The sequence below is a fragment of the Amblyraja radiata genome, chromosome 16 (genome assembly GCF_010909765.2).
Source record: "Amblyraja radiata isolate CabotCenter1 chromosome 16, sAmbRad1.1.pri, whole genome shotgun sequence".
Lineage (NCBI taxonomy): Eukaryota > Metazoa > Chordata > Chondrichthyes > Rajiformes > Rajidae > Amblyraja > Amblyraja radiata.
Window position 1 is genome coordinate 29,081,147 of NC_045971.1, and position 25,606 is coordinate 29,106,752.

The 25,606-nt window shown below is 40.9% G+C and overlaps 1 protein-coding gene across 3 annotated transcripts in view; it reads left to right on the top strand.

Moving 5' to 3' along the window:
• Positions 1–22,896, top strand: part of znf652 (zinc finger protein 652) — a 78,610-nt gene extending 55,714 nt beyond the window's left edge. For 2 of the 3 annotated variants that reach the window (XM_033035377.1, XM_033035376.1), the window contains 4 exons: positions 9,243–9,390; positions 13,323–13,438; positions 19,016–19,160; positions 21,732–22,213. In XM_033035377.1, coding sequence (XP_032891268.1) covers positions 9,243–9,390; positions 13,323–13,438; positions 19,016–19,160; positions 21,732–22,213 — 891 coding nt within the window. Of the gene's footprint in view, positions 1–9,242; positions 9,391–13,322; positions 13,439–19,015; positions 19,161–21,731 lie in introns of all 3 variants that reach the window. The other variant, XM_033035375.1, reaches the window with a different exon arrangement.
• Positions 22,897–25,606: the final 2,710 nt, after the last annotated feature.

The following is a 25,606-nucleotide window of genomic DNA, read 5'->3' on the forward strand; positions in this document are numbered from 1 at the left end:
TGAGTATTGTGTTTACAAGTTTGTTATGCTGCTGCAAGTAAGAATTTCATTGTTTTGTTGTGATACATATGACAATTAAACACTTCTAACACTACCCCTGGGTAGCTGTCAGGTCCTGTGGACTTTCCTGTATCTCCTGCTCTTGGTCATTTCTTGATATCACATGAAGTGAAAAAAATAATTGGCGCTTGTTGGAGGTTTTTGGGAGAATGTTAAGATAGAAAATCTGTGGAATTAGGGCTGAAAATGGTCACAAATGCTTCAACCTTGTCATTTAGTACTCGCATGTAGGATATGGCCATCATTAAAGATAGAGATGGTCTTGAATTGGTCATTTTCTATTAATTGCTTATTGTTTAACCTCATTATGGAATAGATGTGGCAGGAGTGCGGAGTTTTGATTTGAACCCTTTATTATGGGATTATTACTTATCTTTGTTGCATATAATTTAGCGCATGCATTGCCCTATACAGCATCACGAAGTTAGCACCTGAACCCTAAAAGGGCTGTCCTACTTGGGCGACCTAATTAGCGATTTTAGAAGAGTTTGAAAAAATGACATGTTGAAGACCTCCTTCGACTATGTAGAAGACCCCCTTCGACTTCCTTCGGCTATGTTGAAGACTAGCTACGACTAACTTCGGGAAAATTGGACACCGAATAGTGGAGAGTGAAGACAACCTCCTTCGACCTCCCTTTGACTATGATGAAGACTATCTACAACTACCTTTGACTACCCTCAATTACCTACAACTAACATGCCGACCTACTACGACTAAACCTATGAGTATATAAAGTATCGATTTTTTTCCATGGCGACATTTTTTTACTCGCGGGCATTTTTTAACATTTTGAAAAAAACGCTGCGACCTAGCTGAGGCCTCGAGTACGCAGAGACCGCTCTCGAGCATGAAGGAGAGTTACGAAGACCTCCTATGACCTCGTGTCAACCATGCTGCGAATGTGAGTCTAGGGCAAACTCGCCAGAACTCGTGGATTACGTCGCCCAAGTGGGACAGGCCCTTTATTCTCAAGGCAGTCAGGTCCTCGACTTCAGTGATTTTTCATTTCATAACTATTGCTGACATATAGGTGCTCAGTTCCTGGAGTAAAATTTAAATTTTGACAGATAAAGTACTGAACCGATATTGCTAATTTCCATTGAGGAAAAAACTGGCAATTGTTCTGCAAACAAATTCTGCTTGTTATTTTCCTACTCGCTGCACATGAACAAGCTATCGCAGTAAGTAGTTAATGCAATTTATGTAGGTGCATTCGAGCGGACGATGAAGGAAAAGGAATATGTTAGCGCGATATAACAGAGGAATAGGCGAATTCTTGCAATATTCTAACACGAGCAAGGGACTTAATTGGGGTGATTGGATTGTTACTGTGCTGCAAGTAGTTTTAAGTATAAAATAAAAATGGTAATCATAAATTTTAATCCAGTTCTTGACAGATTGGATAAATATTGCATTAGAATGGTTCGCAGTACCAAGTAATGCTGCCCGTTACTCATGGCATTTTATGAAAATGAATTGGTCTCCAGCAGGGCTAAAGTTCCAGATGAATATGTTTTTCAATTATTGGGGCTGTATAACATTTTATTTTAATTGGCAGTATTTTTGTCTCATTGCAATAACTGATGGATGATTTGCTCCTTTCTTTATGTATTAGATTTGTAAAACATTTCCACATTTGTGGCATTCAATTCCTTCTCCTTTTGGCTAAATATGAAGAACTAAAGTGGACTTGGCATGAATTCACTAATATTCACCTCTAAGGGGCCAGATAATTGCAGATGGGCACCATGGTATCACTTCCATTGGTTTTTACTTTCTACCAGCTTCCAGAGTATTTGATCATTTTATATCAGGATAATAAATATACCACATGGAAGTAACTTGTTACATTGTCTATAAATCATCTATTAATCTACATTTCCTGAAATCTAATGCAGGAAGCCAGAATGTGCAAGGATATGTCACAGATGTATTAATGGCTTCAGCTAAACAGCTACTCGGCATCCTCTAGAGCTAAGCAGATGGTTTGAGCACAAGGTTGTATGTAGTCTGTGTAGTCTGTGTAGTCATCCTCATAGTGCAGGGTGCCATGAATCCATACGCATTGCTTTGAAAAACCTGCCTGTCACCTTTGTCATGTACTAGAAGCGATAAATATTCTGTTTGATTGACTGGGTATTATGTAACCTAGCATGAAAGTCACTCCTCGGTTTTCCAGCAGCAGGCATGTTTCCTTCATTCGGTCTCAGCAAGGAGCGCTCAGTGGTGGAAGGCTGCTGAATTTTAATGAAAATGATTTCTGAATGTTCAGGAGCAGCTGTTGGGCAAAAAGGTTGCAATAAACTGGGTGGCCTGGCAGAATTACAGTAGAAAGGGGACTGGGCGAGAGGCAGTGTTGGAGCATAAATGTTGAAAGCGGCATGCAGGCATAGCAATAGGGTGATTTCACGAAAGGTCACTGGAGCGTAGATCCGCACCCACGTGACCGAAAATTTTAACTGGGGGACAAGCGTCACTTCCGGTACATGTTAGTGAATGGGAAAACACGCACTTTCACACCCGTTAAAAACATCGAAAACTGCCAGGTTTTGAGCTGCAATTTACTGAGCCGGTCGGGGTGACCGTGAGACACAGCTACCTAAATTTACAGTTAAAAAAAAAGATAGAAACTAAGGTAAATACAAGAGGGAGCTGAAGGGGCAAAATAAGCGGAAGTTGATAGCGGACATTTTTCGTGGAGATTTAAAGATCCAAAATATCGGGAATTATCGCGTTTGCTCGCTGCATTTCATCAAAAGTAAGGCATTATTGGCTTTGTTATCTTTATTCATTTGTTAGATGAAAAGTATTAAAAGTTAGAAATCCTTCAGTAAAATTGCAAAATCGCCCATGGTTCTCGGGTGGGTTTTAACATGCAAAATGAACACGCTTCTGAAGCTCCATTTACCATTTAAATATCCGTGAATCATAAATGCGTCTTGAAATAAATTTTACTCAGATGCAAGCTAAGGAATGGTATAATTCTCAGCTGTTAATTTGACAAAATCAGGACATTTTTTGGCTAATAATAAAATGTCCTGATTTTGTCAAACCACCATAAAACCACACAAAACACCACACTCACAGTTCAGTCGACATTCAGTGTGTTCAGCTGATTCACAGCTCAGACAGAGTCGTGACCTCTCCCTCCCCCATCATGCAGAGACTGAGCCACACCCACACATCCGGGTTTTATAATCCCTCCCCCTCCCACCAGAAAAGGTGTGGCCTTCATGGCATGATTGACAGGAGAGAGATTCCCAACATTTTTTAAACACTAATAACACTTGTTTTTCATTGATGGGAAGAATCCTCTGCACCTGATGAGCAGAGGCGGACTGAGTAAGATGGCCAAAAATCACAGCCATAAGTGGTAGCATTTTATCTAAAATCAATATAGTGCAAACATGAAGTTGTCAAGTTTAGATAAACAACCATTTGCATGCAGTGCCTTTTCACTTCAACCCACACTTTCACTTCAACCCACAACCCACTTCACAAATTTCATCCACGGTGCTTACACAAGAAATTAAGATAAATTGAGGCTCCTCACTGATCCATGTAGCACACTACTCATCACATCTTGTCAACCAGTAAAATACTTGCTTCTGCTTACTTCCCTGTTAGCCAGCCAATTCTCATAGTACATCCATTGATATCCCTGTTAACCCAAGTGTATATTTCTTCTTGAAGGAATTCTAATGAAGGATTAATAACCAAATCTATTTTTGATGGTATGTTGCACGGAACACTAGCAAGTTCCCTATTGTTGTTCAACTAGTGAAGAGGTCTCTAATCACAGGAATGATAAGAAATGATAATATTGAATGTACTGAAACAAAACTTCCCAACACTGCTACTCAGCCTAAGAATATCCGGGTAGATTACAATTATTAAAGCATGAAAAAAATAAATACTTATTTAGTTTGAATGCATCATTTTCGAGTGAATTTTCCAAACTCTTGGATATTAATTTGCTGTAAATATTTTCTTTAAGTTGTTTTTGTGACAGAGGGAATAATATAATATGAAAGGAAATTTCTTCCTCGATGGCATGTGTCACCTTTTATGTTGCATAAAAAGGAACTTTAGAGTAAGCTTTTAATTGAAGTATTTAAATATGTTGAGTTGTATTTGCAGTGAACTTAAAATAGCTGTATTAATCTCCTGTTTGATCACGAGGTGCTGTTGTCATTCATGACTGCAGACAGTACATATTTCCTGTAGATGGCACAGGAGTCCAACTAATTAAATGATAGGTTGAAAAATGAAATCTCACCCAAGTAATCGGGTTTCCACAAATTTCAAATGTCATGACTGTTAAATTGTAAATATGTACTGACAATAACACAGATAATATAATTAATAATTATGATACTAGATAACCATAATAGTGCAAATGCTGAGGTCTGTAGTACAACCAAAGACACAGTCTATGGAAGATCCCAATGGTATTACAATGTCAGTCACCGAACCCACTCTCATTTCACTCCTGCCATTGGGAAGAAAGTATAGGAGCCTGAAAACTGTTCAGGTTCAGGAACAGCTTCTTCCTCACAACCATTATGTTGTTGAACAGCACAAACTACAACTAAACTATGAACCGTTTTGATTGTACTCCAGACTTTGGATATATGTTTTCTTTTGTACTATATTGGGATATTATTTTAATTAAGCTTTTTTAATTGTTTATTTTATCTATTGAGTACTATGCAAAAACTTACAAAATTCTTAAGGGGTTGGACAGGCTAGATGCAGGAAGATTATTCCCGATGTTGGGAAAGTCCAGAACTAGGGGTCACAATTTAAGGATAAGAGGGAAGACTTTTAGGACCGAGATGAGGAAATCATTTTTTACACAGAGAGTGGTGAACCTGTGGAATTCTCTGCCACAGAAGGTAGTTGAGGCCAGTTCATTGGCTATATTTAAGAGGGAGTTAGATGTGGCCCTTGTGGCTAAAGGGATCAGGGGGTATGGGGAGAAGGCAGGGATGGGATACTGAGTTGGATGATCAGCCATGATCATATCAAATGGCGGTGCAGGCTCGAAGGGCCGAATGGCCTACTCCTGCACCTATTTTCTAGGGGAGAGAGAGATACTTGCATAGAGGCACAAAAGTTAAAGAAAAAGCAGATAAACAGAGAGGGGGGGGGACTTCCCTCAGTGCCCATCTGTTACCATTAATTGGACAGTTCGGTCTGTGAAACGCAACACGCCAGCCCCGACATCCAGCCCGGTGGTCAGTCCTTTGAAGATAGACACCAGTTGCTTGGAGCAACTCAGCCGGACAGGCAAGCAACTCTGGAGAGAAGGAACGGGTGGCGTTTCGGGTCGAGAGCCTTCTTCAGACTGAGGTCAATCCCCTGCATGGATAACAGGAGTCCCAGCCAACACGACAATCGCCCGCTGCACAGTCTCGGAGCTTCCACTGCGAAAACGGTGCCTACATTTGAGCACTTATGTGACTGAACCATCCTAACACCAACCACAGAGCATTCCTGAACTACTACCTACCTCATTCGAGACCCTCGGAATGGGTGACGTTTCGGGACGAGACTCTGAAGAAGGGTCTCGAACCGAAACGTCACACATTCCTTCTCTCCAGAGATGCTGCCCGTCCCGCTGTGTTACTCCAGCATTTCGTGTCTATCTTCCGTATGCTCTGTGATGGTCATCTCGGAGTCAAGTGGCAACTCTGGTCTGTAGACACGAGGAACTGCAGACGCAGGAATCACGAGCAAAACACAGAGCGTTGGACGAGCCTGACCCTTTGAGTTCCTCCATCACTTTGTGTTGAAGTCAGGTCTGGACATTGCTTGGCTCAGTCTCAGGCGCCGGCTAACTAGGAAGGTCGAGTCAAAGTCCAGCACTAACACTCAAGAAATAACGTTTGCGGCCTGATGTTCCCAATATTTAATTGAAATCATTAATAAAGTAAATAAATAGATACCGGTCTAATCAGTATCTACGGGATTGGACAGGCTAGATGCAGGAAGAATGTTCCCGATGTTGGGGGAATCCAGAACCAGGGTCCCAGTTTTACAGTCTACCGTGGGAACTCTTTAACTCAGTAAAGTAAAGTAAAGTAGCCTTTATTGTCATATCAGCGCACAGGCAGCAGTTGATTGTTGCTCTATTCAGTTTCCCAGGGGGTCGGGACGGGACTGGAGTTGGGAGGGAAAGGTGGGGGAGTCGAGGGAGAGGAGGGGAGACAGATGGGGGTGTCTTCATTTACTGGCGGCGGGTGTCTGTCACTGAAACAGGCAGGTGAGATATCACATCCACCTTGTGTGTGCCTCTCTCTCTCTCTCCCTCCCTCCCTCTTACACAGGCTGAGAGACTCTGCCTCTGTGAGTGTACGTCTCTTTCCTCCCCCTCTCCCACACACAGTAAGACCGAGGTACTGTGCTCAGTCCATCTGTGTCTCCCACATACACAGTAAAACATGTCTCCAAATGAGCCAATTCAACCAAGGGAGGATATTTATAGTGTGTGAAAAAAAAGTGACATCATTTGTGCCACGTGATGATTTAACAACACTTCACAATGTTCATTCAAGATTTAACAGGAAAGCTCGGAAGACGGACAAGTCACTCGCACAAATAACAGAAATGCCGAGCACCGTGGGAACTCTTTATCTACCCCCCCGTTATATCGTGTGATATCGTGCTAGACCACGACCACTTCACTCTGGTTACATCTTGCGTCAAGTCGCCCCGTGAAAAAGCCGCATCAATCTAGTCTGTCCATTTCTACCCACGAATGCTGCCTGACCTGCCTTCAGCATTTTATATTTTTCACTCAAGATTTCAGCATCTACAGTTTCATAATTCAAAAAAATGATCCATGACAATGGAAGTTAAACCAAGCTAGTCCTGCTTAGTAATTTTGCTATGTTGATACCCAAGCAAGTCCACATATCCATTATTGTGTAAGAAGGAACTGCAGATGCTGGTTTAAACCAAAGATAGACACAAAAAGGCTGGAGTAACTCAGCGGGACAGGCAGCATCTCTTGAGAGAAGGAATGGGTGAAACGTCACCCATTCCTTCTCTCCAGTGATGGGACCTGTCGTGCTGAGTTACTCCAACTTTTTGTGTCTATCTTCACATATCCATTATTGCTTGGTTAACAAATGAACTCAATAACCAAATTAACCTTTCCTATTGGGTAATGACAAAAAGCTCTGTAAATCACAATCTGAGCGGTCTTTAGCAAATTAAACTCTGATGACACTTTTGACTGTACTTGGCAGTTCAGAGACGGGTAGAATCATATGTGGAAGAAATAGTACAAAGTACTTAGAGAACATGAAAACCATGGAAGTGGATGTAGATTTCCAGCTTTGTTACTCAAGCACAACTATGCTTTTCCTTTTATCTTTAAATTCCAACTGATCAAAAATAAAATTATCTATATATTGTGAAGCTGCAAGAATTTCATTGTTCTGTTTTGGTACATATGACAATAAACTCTTGAGATTTTGTGTAAATGGTGGATTAGATTTACATAGTTTTGGTATGTTTATGCAATTTGGGATTATTTAGTTCCTTTCTTAATTAATCTAGGACTTTTGTTTTGCTCACTATTGAACCAAGTTACAGATTGGTACATCCATAGAGTTATATAGCTCTGAAACGAACCCTATGGCCCACATGTCCATGCCAACTCTCAAGAACTATCTGTTCTAATCCCAATTACCATAATATAATAATAATAATAATAATAATAATAATAATAATAATAATAATATATCTTTTATTGTCATTGCACGTCAGTGCAACGAGATTTAGTGTGCAGCTCCACTGATGTCCAGGAAAGGTAAATAAATACAATACATAAATAAACAAGCTGAATTGATTGACGTGACCATCTGAGGGAGACTGTCCAAAGGGGGTGGGTGGGGGGGCACTCATTAGGGTCGGTTCAGAGCCGCTATAGCTCTTGGGATGAAACTGTTCCTGAGTCTGGAGGTTCGGGCGTAGAAGGCCTTGTAACGTCTGCCGGAGGGAAGTAGTTGAAACAGACCGTGGCAGGGGTGTGATGAGTCCTTATGGATGCTGAGGGCCTTCCTGAGGCACCGCGTGTGGTAGATGCCCTCCAAGGCTGGTAGCTCTGTCCCGATGATCCTCTGCGCTCTGTTGACGACGCGCTGAAGAGCTCTCCTCTCCGCCTCCGTGCAGCTGAGATACCACACAGAGATGCCATACGTTAGTATGCTCTCTGTGGTGCAGCAGTAGAACGTTGTCAGCAGCTGTTGGGGCAGACCAGTCTTTTTTTAATGTCCTCAGGAAGAACAGTCGTTGCTGTGCCTTCTTGACCAGCGCGGCGGTGTTTGTGGACCATGTGAGGTCTTCTGAAATGTGAGTGCCCAGAAACTTAAAGCTGGACATTCTCTCCACACTTTCCCCATAAATGGAGATTGGGTCGTATTCTCCAGAATGGGACCTCCTGAAGTCAATGATCAGCTCCTTGGTCTTGGAGGTGTTTAGTGCCAAGTTGTTATTGGCGCACCAGTCCGCTAGCTTTCTATGCCTTGGAATGGTGATTCAAGAGCTCACCCAAATATTTTTAAAATGTTGATAGTTCTGCCTTTGAGACTGCGTTGCACGTTGCAAACACCTTGGTGAAAAGAAAACATTATTTGATTTCCTCTTGCTTCTCACCTTAAACCTATGCCCTTTAGGTCTAGGCGTCTATGTTATGGAGAAATGTTTATTTCTATCTTCTCGAGTAAAATCAAAACTTGTGACGGAACATATGAACAGCTATAGATCATTCATCACCTTAAGACTGTTCTCTATGAAATTAGGTTATGTTTAATCTGCACCTAAACCCCATTGTCTAAAACCAAAAGGAGAAATGAGCAGACAGTTGGTGGCTAGTTACTGTGGAATCTTGAAAGTGTTTCTTTATCTGAGTTCTTGAAAGTGCATGTGGCAGCTGTCCAGGCCTTCCTCTGCCTAGAAGCATGTTTGAGTATCCAAATAATCTAATTAGTCATGTGGATGAAGTGCCAGAGGGCTCCTGTGCTAGTGGAATTTTACTGCAGGATGGATTGCTGAATTAGAGAGAGAGAGAAAAATGGCATTTGGTGAAATGTATCCCACAGTATATTTTACCTAGTTAAACACATGCTATTATGTTCAATATATAACATTTTCTTGTTTTCCCTTAGTGTGTTTCCTGTGGAAAATGTTTCAAGAAACTGTGGTCTCTGCATGAACATATAAAGGTTGTTCATGGCTTGGCTGAAAAGAAATTCTCCTGTGAGATTTGTGAGAAGAAGTTCTACACAATGGCTCATGTTCGAAAACACATGGTTGGTAAGTTGCAAATATGAGTGTATGATCTTTAATTGAAGGAAAATAAATTGCTTCCTGATTTTTTTTTAAATAAGCAAAAGAGGAACTCTGAGGGTCCGACAGCATTTGTAGAGGGGATGGATGGACAATGTTTTGGGTCAGGGCCCTTCTTCAGACTGTTTGGAGAATTAGGGAGAAAGTTGGAAAAGAGAGGTTGGGGTGGGACGAAACCAGGCAAGCCATGTGCAGAAATGAACTTCAAATGCTGGTAAATACTGAAGATATACACACAGCGCTGTAGTATCTCAGTGGCCCAGACAGCATCTCTGGACAAAAGGTTTGGGTGATATTTTGGACATCTGAAGAAGGGTCCTGGCCCAAAACATTACCCATCCTTTTTCTCCAGATACGTTGCCTAGCCCGCTGAGTTGCTCCAGCACTTTGTATCTAGCCTGACAAGTCATGGTGGATATAGATGAGACGGAGAGGGTGTTGATTGGTAGATGGGTGGAATAAGTGACAAGAGACTACGCATAAAAAGATGACAAAGGGGTGTCAGATATGGGTTGGGGGGGGGGGGGGGGGGATAAAGAGGTGTGAAATGTAAAGTCAAAGGGTTGGATATGGGTGGAAAGTGAGGGTGAAAAAAGGGAAATATATAGGAATTATGTGGCTTACAACCCAACAGTGAACATTGAATTCTCCAATTTCAAGTAATACCACCCTCTCTATCTCCTTCTCCTCCACATACTTATTTCCTGTCTCTGAGTCCCATATTTGCTCTTTTATCCCCCTTCTTTCTCCTCCCCCCCCCCCTCCCCCCTCCATCCACCCATATCCTTTTCTCTGGCTTTACATTTCACCTCTCTTCTTTCCTTATCTGAAATCCTTTCGTCTCTCCTTCTTCTTCTTCTATGTAGTTTTTTTTGGCGGTTGACAAACAACTTTTTAGTGCATTACCGCCACCAACTGGTATGGAGTGTGGATCAAATAACATTATAACTTATATACTAATAACCTATATCTTTCCGAACAAATTGGTTACCCTGAGAAAAAGCAATAGGATTTGATAGCACTTATATGAATTCTTTTGTAAAATATCTATTAAATCAAATTGTGCTTTTTCTTTTCTGAATCGTTCACTCATTTGGCTTCTTTCTTCCTCATACCTCTCACAATGTATAATGACATGCTCTATTGTCTCTTCTTGCCCACAGTATTCACATCTGCCTGTATTATGCTTGCCTATTATAAAAAGTGTACTGTTCAGACCAGTGTGTCCAAATCTGATTCTTGAAATTACTGTCTCCTCTTTTCAGTTTTTTCCTGCACATCTCATTTCTCCCACTTTCCTCTGGACTCTGTAGAACCACCATCCTTTCCGCTCTTCCTCCCATTGCTTTTGCCATCTTTCCTTCAGTCTTTGCTTAATAATGTCTTTGATTTCAGTTTTACCTATGTTAATACTTAAATCAATCTTACTTCTTTTTGTTACCTCTTTTGCTACCTTATCTGCCATTTTGTTTCCTCTAATGCCAATGTGTGCTGGTACCCATAAAAATATGACTGTAAGCCCCATCATTTGAATTCTGAATAGTGTTTGTTGTATTTCAATCAAAATGTCTGGTCTACTGTCTGAATGGCTGTGCTGTAAACTCTTTATTGCTAAACTTGAATCTGAACTAATAACTGTCCTTAAAGGCCTGGTATCCTCGACCCACTGTACCGCTAACAATATTGCAATCATTTCACCTGTGTATACTGAGACCTCATTATTGATCCTCTTCCCTACTTTGATGTGAAATTCTGGTACAATAAATGCTACTCCTACTTTATCTACTGAATCTTTTGATGCATCTGTATAAATTTGGACAAAGCTGTAGTATCTGTCAATGTATTCCTGTATGATGAATGAATTATACATACGTTGTTTATCCTTGTTTTTCTGTTCTAATATTGTAAAGTCTACTGTTGCATCTGGAAGTATCCAAGGTGGAATTGAAGGTAATGGAACCGTTGGAACCACATTTAATTGTGCTATGCTGATTTGATCCTTTCGTCTCTTTTTCACCTCTAGCCTTTGTAGATTATTCCACCATCTGCTAATCACCTCCACCCCTTAACTGTATCCACCTATCACTCCCCAGGCTTTGCCACACCCCCACCTCTCTTTTTCAGCTTTCTCCCCCCTGAAGAAGGGTCCTGACCCAATACAGCATCTGTCCATTCCCTCCACAGATGCTGTCTGAGCTGCTGAGTTCCTCCAGCACTTTGTTTTTTGCTCAAGATTCCAGCATCTGCAGTTTCTTGTCTCCATTTTATTGCTTCCTGATAATCCTGAATCATGAAAGAGAATGAAAATCTCTTGTTTATATCAATAAGGTATTTTTAAAATTATAGAATTATTCTCAGCCAAGTTGCTTAATTGAAGAATGATTAATGGAGTGTAAATTGCAAGGTAATAATCCTCAGTCCAAACTGTAATATATTAGCTGAGTAACTGAATGACTTTAAATTGGATAATAAAATATGGAACTATAATTTATGATATACACAATAGTCTAAACAAATGCCAATTTAAAAAAATCTATCCTGTAAGAAATTTGGCTATGCATCGAATGTTTATAAATTGTTTTGCTTTAACATACCAATGTATCTGCAGGTTTTAAAATGCTGCTCCTCAGTAGCTCTGATATATGTGTATCATCTCTAGCCTTATTCGGTAGTATTTGAGTCCACATTCATGGTTAAGAAATGTAACTTAATCCATCCATTCAAATTACATGCTGATCATCTTGAGCAAGGAGGTCAGTCTTTTCCCACTTTCCTTCCTGTGGCATTATCTTGGAGTGTAATTATAATTAGGCTTCTCAACATTGGTACTTGTGTAAGCAATGTCTAGTTGTTCTGTAGTGAGTGGCTTTTCAGATGGCTGATGCAACCCAAGCATGAAATGAAAAGTTCATATTTTTTATCTATGAAAGTAGCCTTGCCAACACTTGAAGCTCAATACCATCAAAGAAAGAAAAGTTTGCTAGATCATTTCCTCTGCCACCCCAACAGTGGCGCATTGTGGCTATCGTATGTAAAAAAAAACTACAGAAAACATTGTTCAACATTTCTCACTTGTGTAACTTCTGCCAACAAAAATAGAACTAGAATAGCAATGCAAATATCTCCAAGTTCCACCACACTTATGTGGAAATTGCTGCCTTTGTTGCTGGGTCAATGTGCCTAGAATTTGCTTTGCAATATTTATGGAAACACCATAGCACAAAGATTAAACAGTTTGAGAAGAAGCACAACCACGCATTGAAATACATTGAGATTATTTATACAACAAAAAAGCAAAGAACTCCTCCCCTCTCCACCACATCCCCATTCCCCTCCACCCACTGATTTCTATCTCTGCCATAAGCCAGTTCACAGCCCCCATCCTGATTCCATCCACTTCCCACCTACCCGCTCAATTGACTAGATCACGTCCCCATCTGATTCTCACAGCCCATAACTCCTTTGATGGCTTCCCGGGATCAGCTTTCTAATTATACCCCAACCTCAATAGTCCTTCTGTTTACCACCTAACCTCCATCTCCACCTTTCCATCTTCCTCCTCTTTCGCTATCTATCTATCAACCCATAGTCCTCAGTCTACCTATCACCCACTGGTTCCTGTTTGAACCCTTTCCCCCCATCTCTTCATGTTACCTTCCCTCTTCACTCTCAGTCCTGATGCAGGGTCTTGACACAAAACGTCGACAATTCCATTCCCTGCTGCTTGACCTACTGAATTCCTCCAGCAATTTGATTATTTGTGTTTGATTCATCTAGTTGGGTAAATATTTAGCCTAATTACATTATGAAAATTATTGATATTTTAAATTGTACAATGTACTAATTAAAAGATGATAGGAAAGTATCAGTAAAATATTTTGACCATTTGTTATTTTCAGCACATACAAAGGACATGCCATTCACCTGTGAAACATGCGGCAAGTCTTTCAAACGCAGTATGTCTTTGAAAGTCCATTCTCTTCAACATTCAGGAGAAAAACCTTTCAAATGTGAGGTATGCAAATATGCTTTTTTTGAGGATGTTATTGTCTTTTATGAACAGGTTTTTCAGATGTTTGTTGCACAAAGATACAAAAATTTGGTTCTCTGATGCACATTTTTGTCCTCGCTGGAGTATCTAATTTTACGGGTAAATTTGTTTCTCATTAGCAATTTACTTATTACAGTTATTTATGAAGTTTGACAATTAGCTCCCTCCATAACCCCTCTCTCCTCCCTACCCCCTTCCTCTCCCTCTATCCCCCTGCTCTCCCACTCCTCACCGCTCCCCTATCCCACCCCTCCACTCTCACTCCTCGCCTCCTCCACTGCCCTCCTCTCCCTCTATCCCCCACTCCCTACCTCCTCCACTCCCCCCTCCTCACCCTCTTTCTCCCCTCCTAACCTCCCCCACTTACCCCTCCTCTCCCTCCCTATCCCCCTCCTCTCCCTCTACCCCCCCCCCCGCTTCCCCACATCTCCCTCTATCCTCCTGCTCCCCCACTCCTCACCTCCCGCCATCTCATCCCCGAACAATGAAAATCGCAATATATTTTTTAATGAAATTCTCAATGAAAATCGCATTTTTTCTTTAAAATAACCTAAAGACAATGTTAGCTGTTAATGAAAACGGGATAATTTGATTAAAAGGGAATTTTTTTTTTTTTTGAATAACATCAATGTCAATGAAAATCATGATTTAAAAAAAAATTATATTCGGGGTCCCATTGTGACATCATTGTGATGTTGAACACGACTGACAGGGAGGGCAAGTGGAAAAGTGTTTTTTGTAAAGTTTAAAATGTCAATAACTTGTAAAAGATAGCATCAATCTGAACAAAACTTGCCATGGCACATCACAGGACAATCGTGAGAAATTGTAGCGTTATCGTGTACCGTTTTTGTGCAAATATAGGTACAATATACAATCAAATATAGGCACAGGTTTTAGACACACTCACACTCACACTCACTTCCCCCAACGCAACCCGTTTTCACCACTCACTCGTTCCCCCAATGCAATATTCCACCACTCACCAATAGCCCCCAACTGATTTTGCCTTGTAGGAGGTGATTGCATTCAGGCCCCGCCACAGCTGCCGAACATCGGTCTCATCCTCCAGCTTGGAGCAGAAGTCCCTTTTGGCCTTTTTGATGGCCTTACTAAGGTCGTATCTGATCTTAGACAATAGGTGCAGGAGTAGGCCATTCGGCCCTTCAAGCCAGCACCGCCATTCAATGTGATTATGGCTGATCATCCCCAATCAGTACCCCGTTCCTGCCTTCTCCCCATATCCCCTGACTGTGATTTTTAAGAGCCCTATCTAGCTCACTCTTGAAAGCATTCAGAGAACCTGCCTCCTTGTAGTCCTCAGTATCTTCAGACATGAATGCCCGGTGTCTGGACTTCAGAAGAGTGCGGATCTCATAGTTCATCCAAGGCTTCTGATTGGGAAACACTTGGAAGGTTTTTGTTGGGATGCAGTACTCCACGCATTTCTTTATGAAGTCTGTAACAACAGTGGCGTATTCATTCAGGACCATTGCCGAGTCCCTGAACATTGCCCAGTCTACAGACTCCAAACAGTCCTGGAGTTGTACCTCTGCACCAACCCCCCCCCCCGCCCGCGAAGCTCTGTACAGTCCTCACCTCTGGGGTGCGCTCTTTAATTGCTGCCTGTAGGCAGGAAGAAGCAGCACCGCGGTAAGGTCGGATTTACCGAAGTGAGGGCGAGGGATATGGCGATAGGCATCCTTCATGGTGGTGTAGCAGTGGTTGAGGGTTTTGGTCCTCTGGTGCAGCAGGAGACATGTTGGTGGAAGTTAGGGAGCAACTTCTTGAGGTTTGCTTTGTTGAAGTCCCCAGCTATGGTGGTAACCGCCTCGGGGTAAGACGTCTGGTGTTTTTTGACCACGGCGTGCAGCTCCTCCAGTGGGATGTAGACCGCGGTCAGGATGATGGAGATGAATTCCCTCGGAAGGTAGAAGGGGCGGCACTTCACCGCCAGATGTTCGAGGTGTGGAGAGCAGGTTGGATAGGACTGCCACGTCTGAGCACCACGCAGAGTTGTCCATGAGGCAGAAGACCCCTCCTCTCCCTTTCCCAGATGCCTGCATAGGTCCATACGGTGGATGGAGAACCCTTCAGGTTGGACCGCTGCGTCTGGGGAGCTGGGGGTGAGCCATGTCTCTGTGAAACAGAACACAAAGCATTCCCTCAGCTCCCTTTGATAAAGCAGCCTTGCCCTTAAGTCCTCCACTTTGTTTTCAAGTGACTGTACGCTGGCCAGTAGGATAGGGGGGAGTGGGGGCCGAAGTCCCCTCCGCTTCAGTCTTACTTGTAGTCCTGCCCGACGGCCACGTTTCCGTACTCCATGGAGCCCCCCTCGGTGGTTGAAGGTAGAGTACTTACGGGTCTCCGCGAGGTCAGGGAATCCCCTGAGATCGTGGATTCCCTTACAGTCGGCACCTCCAGCTCCTGTGCTGCAGGGGGATCCTGCCCGACGGCTTAGATTCTGGAGTCCATGAAGGCCTGCCCGGTGTTTGCAGGTAAGGTTCTTGCTATACCTGCGCTCCTCCACGAGGTTGGGGATTCCCCTCTGGACAGGGATTCCCTTACCGTCGCTAACATCGGGAGTTCTCAGTAGCGTTAATGCATTTAAACGCGTTAGCAGCTTGCTACTTACAGCGTTGATATCAGTGGATTCTCTAATGCAGGTGAGTTCAAAAATACTGTATTTTACTATTTTTCGTTGTGCCGTTCGCAAAATGTTGCCGCAGGTAGGCGCCATCTTAGGATCTATATCTTAGATAGATATAGATTAGATAGATATGCAAAGCTGTCCTTCACCACCCAGGTGCGAGTTGCAAGGTTGTAAATTTATAACTAAAAGACTAGCAGGTTTCACAAATTCAACGGGTATTGTCAACCACCAAGGTCATTTTTTTTTATTTGACTGACGGGTGACAGCTGTGCTGGGTAGTTGCTGCACGAGGCAATAACGAATGCTCGCGTCAAGGACAGAGTTACGGTTGAGTTCTTCAAGTGCTTCTCGTATCTTTGTATCATGGATAGAATTGTCAAGGCTGAAGAATCTGCATATTTGATGGTTACCAATGGGTTGATAAAGCTCCCAATGTCTTTTCTCTAAGTTTCCCATTAGGACGCAGCCTTCAGAAGTCTGCCAAACTGTTTCTTTTGCTTGATTTACCTCTAACCGAAACTGAAACTAGTCCATTGCAGGTTGGTGTCAATCAAGCCTGTGTTATTCTTTATCTTTCTCATTATATTGCTGCACCTTGCATCCAACAACCATCCTACTGTTGCAGGGCTAATCATTGTCAACTCATTCAGCGAAGCATGAGAGTGAATGAGCCTTGCATTTAACGACAGCAAACTAAAGGCCCTCTACCAACCTCTCCATATTTTTTTGTTATAAAATATACTTTATTCATAATAAGTTCGAAGATGTGTAATTCAGAACATCAAAGTCAACACTTACATAACAAATCATCTGTTTTTATATTACACGGCATTAGCATACCATCAGTTATCATTAATTTATAACATTGTAATAAATATTTTATGGGATTCTAACACAAATTTCAATTAATTTGTTTGCAATGACAAGAGGCCCCTACACTGTGACCCTTCCCCATATAGTTCTTGCAGTGGCTGCACCCAGCATCAGCAAAATCCTTAAGACATAGTCCTGGAAGGAGTTATTCATTACGTTAATAGTTTTCCAGCATCAGTTGATAATTGTCTCTGATTGTATCCCCACAGAAGCTCATATAGCGCAGATTTGGTATTATGGCATTCTGCCAAATGAGTTTGACAGACTGAAGAAGGGTTCCAACCTGAAATGTCACCTATCCATGTTCTCCTACATTTTGAGTCCGTCTTCTTGGGGAACCACTGCACAGGATCCACCATTTCCTATTCCCACAGTACTCTGGCAACATTTCATGTAGTCTGCAGTGTTGCAGATTTACAATCAACATTTTCCTCTAGGTTAAGCAATCTACCTGGGTCCATCCTTCACAACATCGGTAACAGATAAAATATCAATACAGAGTGTCACAATGAGGTAGATGTGAGGTCTGGACCACACTCTAGCTGGTGAGGGAATGGTTTTAGTTGCCTGATAACAGCTGGGAAAAAACTGTCTCTGAATCTGGGGGTATGTGTTTATAAGTTTCTGTACCTCTTGCCTGAAGGGAGAGGGTCTAGGGTGAGACTCTGTCTCATCATTATTTGATATCCAGCCTAATACAGCGGTGTTGTCAGCAAACATGCAAATTGAGTTGGTTTGGTATTTGGCTGCATAGTCATGAGTGTATAAGGAGTATAGTAGGGGTCTGAGAATGTATCCTTGCATGGCACCCATGTTGAGGAATATTGTAGAGGATGATTTGCCACCTGTCCTTGCTGATTGTTGGTCAAGAAGTCAAAGATCCATTGGCAGTGGAGAGAGCTGACTCCCAAATTCCACTAGTTTGGAGATGAGATTGGTTGGGATATTGGTATTGAGAGCAGAGCTGTAGTCTATGAGTAGGAGTCTGACGTAGGTGTCCTTCTAATCAAGGTGTCCCAGGGATTAGAGTAAGGCCAGGGAGATAGCATCAGCTGTGGACCTGTTGTGGCGGTAGGCAAACTGCAGTGGATCATGGCTGCTTGGTAGGCTGGATTAATGTGTGCCATAACCAGCCTCTCAAAGCACTTCATGATGCCAAGGCGACTGGATGGTGGTCATTAAAGCAAGTCATATGATTCAATTTGGTCATGTATGTTTAGATGAAAATGTATATATATCAAAAACACTGTTGAAAAATGAACAGAACTAAATTAGATACTGGAAATTGATCCCAGAATATAACTACATCATACAATTATTGCACAACTTGATATATCATATGGTATTAATTTACATAATAATTTACATGAAAACAAGCCATTAGGCCCAACTTGTCCGTGCTACCCAAGATAGCCATCTAAGGTTCCATTTGTTCCCGTTCAGTGTTGTTATTATATCTTCTTCAATCAGATAAAATAACATGTAAAACATTGCCTTTTATATCTTTACCCTCTCATTTAAATGTATGCCACTAGTTTTTGATTGCGTTTCCTTAGAAAAATGACTGTGTGCACTCACCTTACGATTTTATGCACCTTTATAAAGTTGCTGCTCAATCTCCTTCGCTCCAAGGAATAATCCTTACTTGCCCAGTCCCTCCTTATTACTCAGGCCCTTGAGCACTGGCAACATTCTCCTAAATCATCTTTGCACACCTTTTTAACTTAATTAATGCTTTCCACAATAGAACAACCAAAACTGTGCACAATACTCCAGACACAACTCCACCAACTTCTTGTACAACTGCAACATAAAGCACCTATTCCTGTACTCTGGGTCCTGATTGATGAAAAAATGAAACTACAAAACCTGATAATTTTCTAAATTGTAAATCTTCTAAATTGATTGCTTCAAAATACTATAATTTTGAAGGGATCATAAAACTTGAATTATAATTTACAATTATTGAATGTGAAATATTCAAATCTTAAAACTGATTAATCTTTTCTTTTCAGAACTGTGATGAAAGATTTCAATACAAGTATCAGCTCCGCTCTCACATGAGTATTCATATTGGTCATAAACAATTTATGTGCCAGTGGTGTGGCAAGGATTTCAACATGAAACAGTATTTTGATGAGCACATGAAGACTCACACTGGTAAGCATGTGCTTCTGTGCCTGAAGTTTTATATCTGTTTCTAATCAGAATATTTATTTCAACGTGCTTCCTATGAAATTTAATGTCAACATGACGATTATGTGAGTATTTCAAAGGGAGCCAGCTTCTTCCAAAAAAAAATTCTACTGGGGGACAAATTACATTTAATTTGTGTCATGCGAATTAGTGGCATCAAATTCTGTTTCTTTGGTGGACGTATTCTGAACTTGGCAAGAACAAAGTCTAATGAAATAAAAAGTGTCTTAATTTCTAATTAAATTATAAATAAGCAGAACATGGTGCTGCTGCTGTACGACTGAAATTTAAACTCGGCGCTAGAATTTTCTTTTTGCATAAGAATTGATTTTGTTCTTAAGACAAACAAATCAGTTGGCAAAAACTAGACAATATTTAAAATTACGCAAAGGCCACGTGATGTCTTTGATAATTTGGATACGAAGATTATGAGAAGATATTAGGATGTGAAAAGTTAATTTCTCCATGTATCATGTCATCATTTTGTGGAGCATCTATTTGCTTTAGGCCCATTCTTAGTCACGTGTGTGACCAAAAATATGAATAATTGTGGAATACATCAATTCTAATTCTGAAAGCATTACAGGTATAGTGTTGTACTGCATATATGATTCTTTTTTTTTTAAAGTTTATCAAATGAAATATTTGTTATGCTGATAATGTTTGTTTAGGGTCAGAGGTCAAATATGACTGGTCACGTGTGTGACTTCACACGGAAGCATTTTCTCATGACTCAGTTTTATCTTACAAACTCTTGTGAATTTTAAAAAGCTAGAATGTTCATATCTTTAGCAGACATGCATTATAGTTCTGTAGGTAGGAAAATAGCAATGAATAAGATTAATCTCTTACAATAATTTTCTAATGTATTACTTTATGTGATGCCATTTGGTAACGTGTGTGACATTTTGGTTCGCTTTCCAAAGAATGGCCCTTTACAGCATTTAGAGTACTTTTTCAATTATTTTTCTGATCCCATACCATCAGAGCCAGGTTGAGAAATCAAATTATGATATTACAAGGATGTCCTGGACCAGCTCATTTTTCCTCACCCTATTTTTCCACAAAGCAGAAAAGTCCAGTGAAAGAATTAAATGGAAAAGTTGATTTCCATATGGTCGCCCCTGCTTAATAAGCAGTCCAAATTTTGTGGGGAAATATCAGCATTTCCCTCTGTGACTACCAGCAATGTTTTAGTCAGCGGTTTTTAGCTGGTGGATCACTCTCCAGTTTGGACCCGGCATAGGGAATGGTTCCCATTCATTTCAGTGGAGGAAAATGACTGAAATTATAGGGTAAGCATTAGTTAATGTAGACTATTTAAATGATGTAATTGTAAACTAAATTTATCTGAAGAAACATTCAAAAACTATTAAAACTAACTAGAGCAGGTAAAAGCAGCGCCAATTGATGCAATTGCCTTCCATAAGGAGAATGAACGATGTTACTTCGCAATTAGTGATGTAAACATAATCAAATACAGATAACAGTATAATCTTAATTCTTTTTCAATTTAACGGCTAAACAGGTGTGGAAAGGTTCAGTCCCAAGATTGGTATTGCATGAAGTGGTGAAAGAACCAACATGAGGGAGCTATTGTTACATTTGGCCACCACATCATCCTTCTCAAAGATTAGGTTCTATCTTCACACAATAGAAGTCCTCCATTTTGGTCTTCTTGGGAGATTGGAGACTACTGTGTTCTTTGTTTCAATGAAACATGGCTCACCCTGCTATAGAACCCGTGTTTTTTCCATTTATCCTACGGACCATACAGAATCTGCAGGCAAGGGAAAGGCAGCAATGTTTGCTTTTTGCTTTGTGGTGCACTGATGTAATAGTCTTACTTCCATTCCTCTCCCCAACCTGTTTATAAATGTTGATGTTATTGTGTAGGAAGGAACTGCAGATGCTGGTTTAAAATGAAGAGAGACACAAAAAGATGTAGTAACTCAGCGGGGCAGGCAGCATCTCTGGAGAGAAGGAATGGGTGGCGTTTAAGGTCGAGACCCTTCTTCAGACTGAAAGTCACGGGAAAGGGAAATTCCCTTTCGATGATGATGTAGAGAGATATATAAAAAAGTATTGGCCAGATTAACAACAACGATGCAATGAAGTACAGGAAAGAAATCGAGAAACTTGTGTCATGGTGTTAGGACAATAGCCTCGTCCTTAACGTTACAAATATGAAAGAGTTGGTTATTAATTCAAGGAAGTGAAGGGGAACACAACCCTGTCCTCATCAACGGGCCTACTGTAGTTATGGTCGACCGCATCTCGATCCTAGGCATCCACGTCACCAGTAGCCTGCACAATCTGATCAAGAATGCACATCAGCATTTTACTTTCTTAAGCGGCTGAGAAGATTCAGAAACATTCGAAGGAATCACAAAGATTCTTGGACTTCTTCAGATTCACTACAGAAAGTATTTGAATGGGATGATCGCACCCCGATCAGCCTGCGTGCAGCCAACAACAAAGGTGAAATATTTAAATATTGGTTTGTGTAACCCAACTCTCTAATTTGCTTCTCAGGTGAAAAGCCATTTATTTGTGAAATCTGCGGAAAAAGTTTCACAAGCAGACCAAACATGAAGCGCCATCGCAGAACCCACACGGGAGAGAAACCATACCCTTGTGATGTTTGTGGCCAACGTTTCCGATTCTCCAACATGTTGAAAGCTCACAAAGAGAAGTGTTTCCGAGTCACCAGTCCAGTCAATTTCCCTCCCAATGTTACCACTGCCTCTGTCGCCATGACAACCACTTCTTCGCCTCCACCAGTCAACATAAGCTCGCACAGTTCTCTTCCTCCACGACCAATGCCCCATCCACTTTCTCATCTACATCTTCATCCCCATCACCATACACTTTCAATTCCTACTGTTGCACACCTTCCACCACCACCCGCCCTCTTCAATGTTGAAGGTGTGAATCACAGATGTCAAAACGAGATCACTTTCCTGCAACATATTTCTGAAAAAAATACTGCTGCTGGTGGAAGCCACCATCATTGAGAACTCAATATTTTTACTTTCCACTTAGCGGCACTGAAGGTTCGGTGATTCTCCTGTTAACTGTGCACTAAGCAGCAAAAGACTGAGTAATCATGGTGAACTACAAAGATTATTTTTATTACATTTTAATGTACTTATTCCAAATATACAACTAGCCCACTGAACAGCAAATCATGTTTTAGTTAATAATTCCATAGTGTAAAATAACTGAGCTGTCCTTATACAGTGAACTAAGGGCTTAACCTTTTTAATTCAGATGTAACCAGTTTTGTCACTTCATATCTGTTGTTAAGATATGTATTTTTATCTTGGATTATATTATTTGCATTAAGAAAATATGCTTATTCTTTTGCATTGATTAAATATTGTGGGAAATTTTAATCCTTTAAATTAAATAATCTCATTCTCTTGTGTTGTATAAGAGAATTATATTATCACTGTGCTGCAATGATTTTTGAAGCTAACAATTAAGACTGGTCCATGTCTAGTCTAACCTGTCAATTTGAAGCATTATGGAGAAGTTCTGTTAATACATGTTTTTTATTTTACTAAAAAAAATTCTATATGTTTATGTAGAAAATCTAGAAGCAATTCTAAGATACAAATGTATGTCATTACGCATTGTAATAATTATATTTTTGTTCTTGTAGCTGTTATATACATAAAATTCAGTTTTACAAATATTTAGCATATTTATTTCAAAAAATGTCAGTTAACAATTTGTGTGTATTTTGCCAATAAGTCCACATTTTATGCAGCACAAATCTATACATGCATTCTTTGCAACTACTGTAATTCATATATACAGAGTACTAAACAAATTGGGGAAAAGATACTTTAGAGCTATATTTGATGTCATTGGTTATAGCACTGGTCTTTTTTACGTTATTGTACATTCGTGGTTCCAAGGACATGGTACTGCATTATGTTTCATAGAGCAATCTATTGTGTTAATTTGTGTTAGAACACAAGAACAACACAAGAACCTCTTGTGTTAATTTGGTTTTAATCGTTTCATTTAATATCTATTGAGAAAATGCGGACAGCAACTCTGGAGAACATGGATATACAACATTTTGGGTCTGAACCATTCTTCAGACCCAGAACCAGGGGCCACAGTCTTAGAATAAAGGGGAGGCCATTTAAGACTGAGGTGAGAAAAAACCTTTTCACCCAGAGACTTGTGAATTTGTGGAATTCCCTGCCACAGAGGGCAGTGGAGGCCAAATCACTGGATGGATTTAAGAGGGAGTTAGATAGAGCTCTAGGGGCTAGTGGAATCAAGGGATATGGGGAGAAGGCAGGCACAGGTTATTGATTGGGGACGATCAGCCATGATCACAATGAATGGCGGTGCTGGCTCGAATGGCCTCCTCCTGCACCTATTTTCTATGTTTCTAAGTGATCAGATTCTTTTTTGACCAAGATGATCATTGCCATGTACTTCTGTGGTACAAATGTTGCATGCCACCTATCAGCCTGTACCTGAATGTTGACTGAGTCTTTCTGCATGCAGGCATGGACTGTTCATTATGTCCAGTGCTCTCAAACATTTCTTGAAACCATGAATTGAGTTGTCTGGAGATAGGCTTCTATGGTGTGTGTATATGAAGAGAAAGCCAAGGTGGATCATGTAATCAGTGCTTCAGTGATTGTAGTTGCAAATGTTTTGGTCTTTTCTTTAGCTTCTTGGACAGTCCGCAAGATCGAGGATGATATGCTGCAGCTCTAGATTTTGACCGAAGATAGACACAAAATCTGCATCAGCAATTCCTTCCTACACTCTAGGTTTTGAGATGGCTAATGAGGCCATTGTAAGGACACAGACTCTTCAACAGATGTACTCTGTGGTAGATGAATGGATAGTCTGCTACGTGCGCAGGGTATCTGTATGCTTGCAAAGTTTGGACGTGTGATTCTCAATGTCATCCTGAATGCTGAAACAACATTTTGAATGGTTATGGATCAGAGGTACCCCAAGACTTTATGGGGTTGCTGTAGTTTCTTAAGGAGGCTTAGAGTGTGTATTATTGTCCTTCCATTTGCATGGGAATCTCTTCCTGTAATTGAGCATCCTGTAATTGACCATATAGAGGGGTGCAGTGTCAGGAATGCAAAAAGTGGCTTAGTTGGATAACGAGAACACACAGTGCTGATGTAACTCAGCAGGCCAGTTTGAAGATGGGTCCTGACCCGAAACATCATCTGTCCATGTTGTCCTGAGATGCTGCCTGGCCAGCACTTTGTCTTCTCAGCAAGATTCCAACACCTGCAGTTCCTTGTATCTTGACAATTACTAGAATCGAATACTGGGGATGTTGGCTATGGTAAAGACACTGATGATGGTTTGCTTGTCTTTCCCTTAATGTTGCAGGATTTTATGAAGGGAGATAGGTATTGTTCCAGTGCTTTGACATACAGCTATATGTAATCCTGGTCTCAAACATAAAGAACAGACTTTGTTGTAGTTTGCTATCTGGCAGATCAGAGATCTTGATTTTCAGAAACACTTTTGCTGATGCATTGAGGTGGATGTATATGTCGTGTATTTTTACCCAGCAATGTCTCTCACATATGGGAAGTCGTCCACGTTTCTCATCGTCTCAATGAGAACCTTTTTTTTCAAAGGGTAGTATTGTGTAAAACGTATAGGCTGGCCGAGGACAATTGTCTTGTGCATATTCTCGTGCTTCAATGAATGTGTTGACCATGGCTTGCAGATTGGTCTCTGACCATGTGCAAATGCAAGTATCATCTCCAAACTGTAGCTTGATTTCTAAAATTCAGTCAACCTTGGTATTGGTCTGTAGTCTGTGACTTGAAAGCATCCAAGTAGTTATCAGCTCTAGTCCCACAAGAGGTTTGTGGGAAGTGAGATATAACTTTGCTGCAGGAACAAGTGACGGTTTGCAGAAAATGTTAGGGAATTGATGCAGTCTTGTTCGACACCAGTCTTTGTTGACAATGTTCTTGTGGACCCAATGATTAATCTCACGACTTGCATGCCTTCATGAGCAGCTAAATTTGAGGGTGGTGTTCCATAGTCTCTTCCAGTTGGAGTTAAAGCCTTTGATGAAATTAAAAAAGACCATGTGCAGTGGTTGGTTCTGCTTCCTGCAATTTTCTGTGAGTTGACTTGTAATGAAGATCAAATCCAATGTGCCTTTGGATGGAAGGAATCAATACAGTGAGTTAAGAAGTTGCTGTTCAGCCACTGGGAGGAAACAATCGAGGAAGACCCCGTTGATTACTTCCCTTTTAGTGTACAGGGAGACCATATTATTGTTATCATGGTCAGACGTCTCCATTTTTGAAAATGAACTGATTTCAACATCTCGGAAGTTCTCAAGAATATACTCCTCTTCCCTAATGTGTGAGCTATGGATTTGTGCC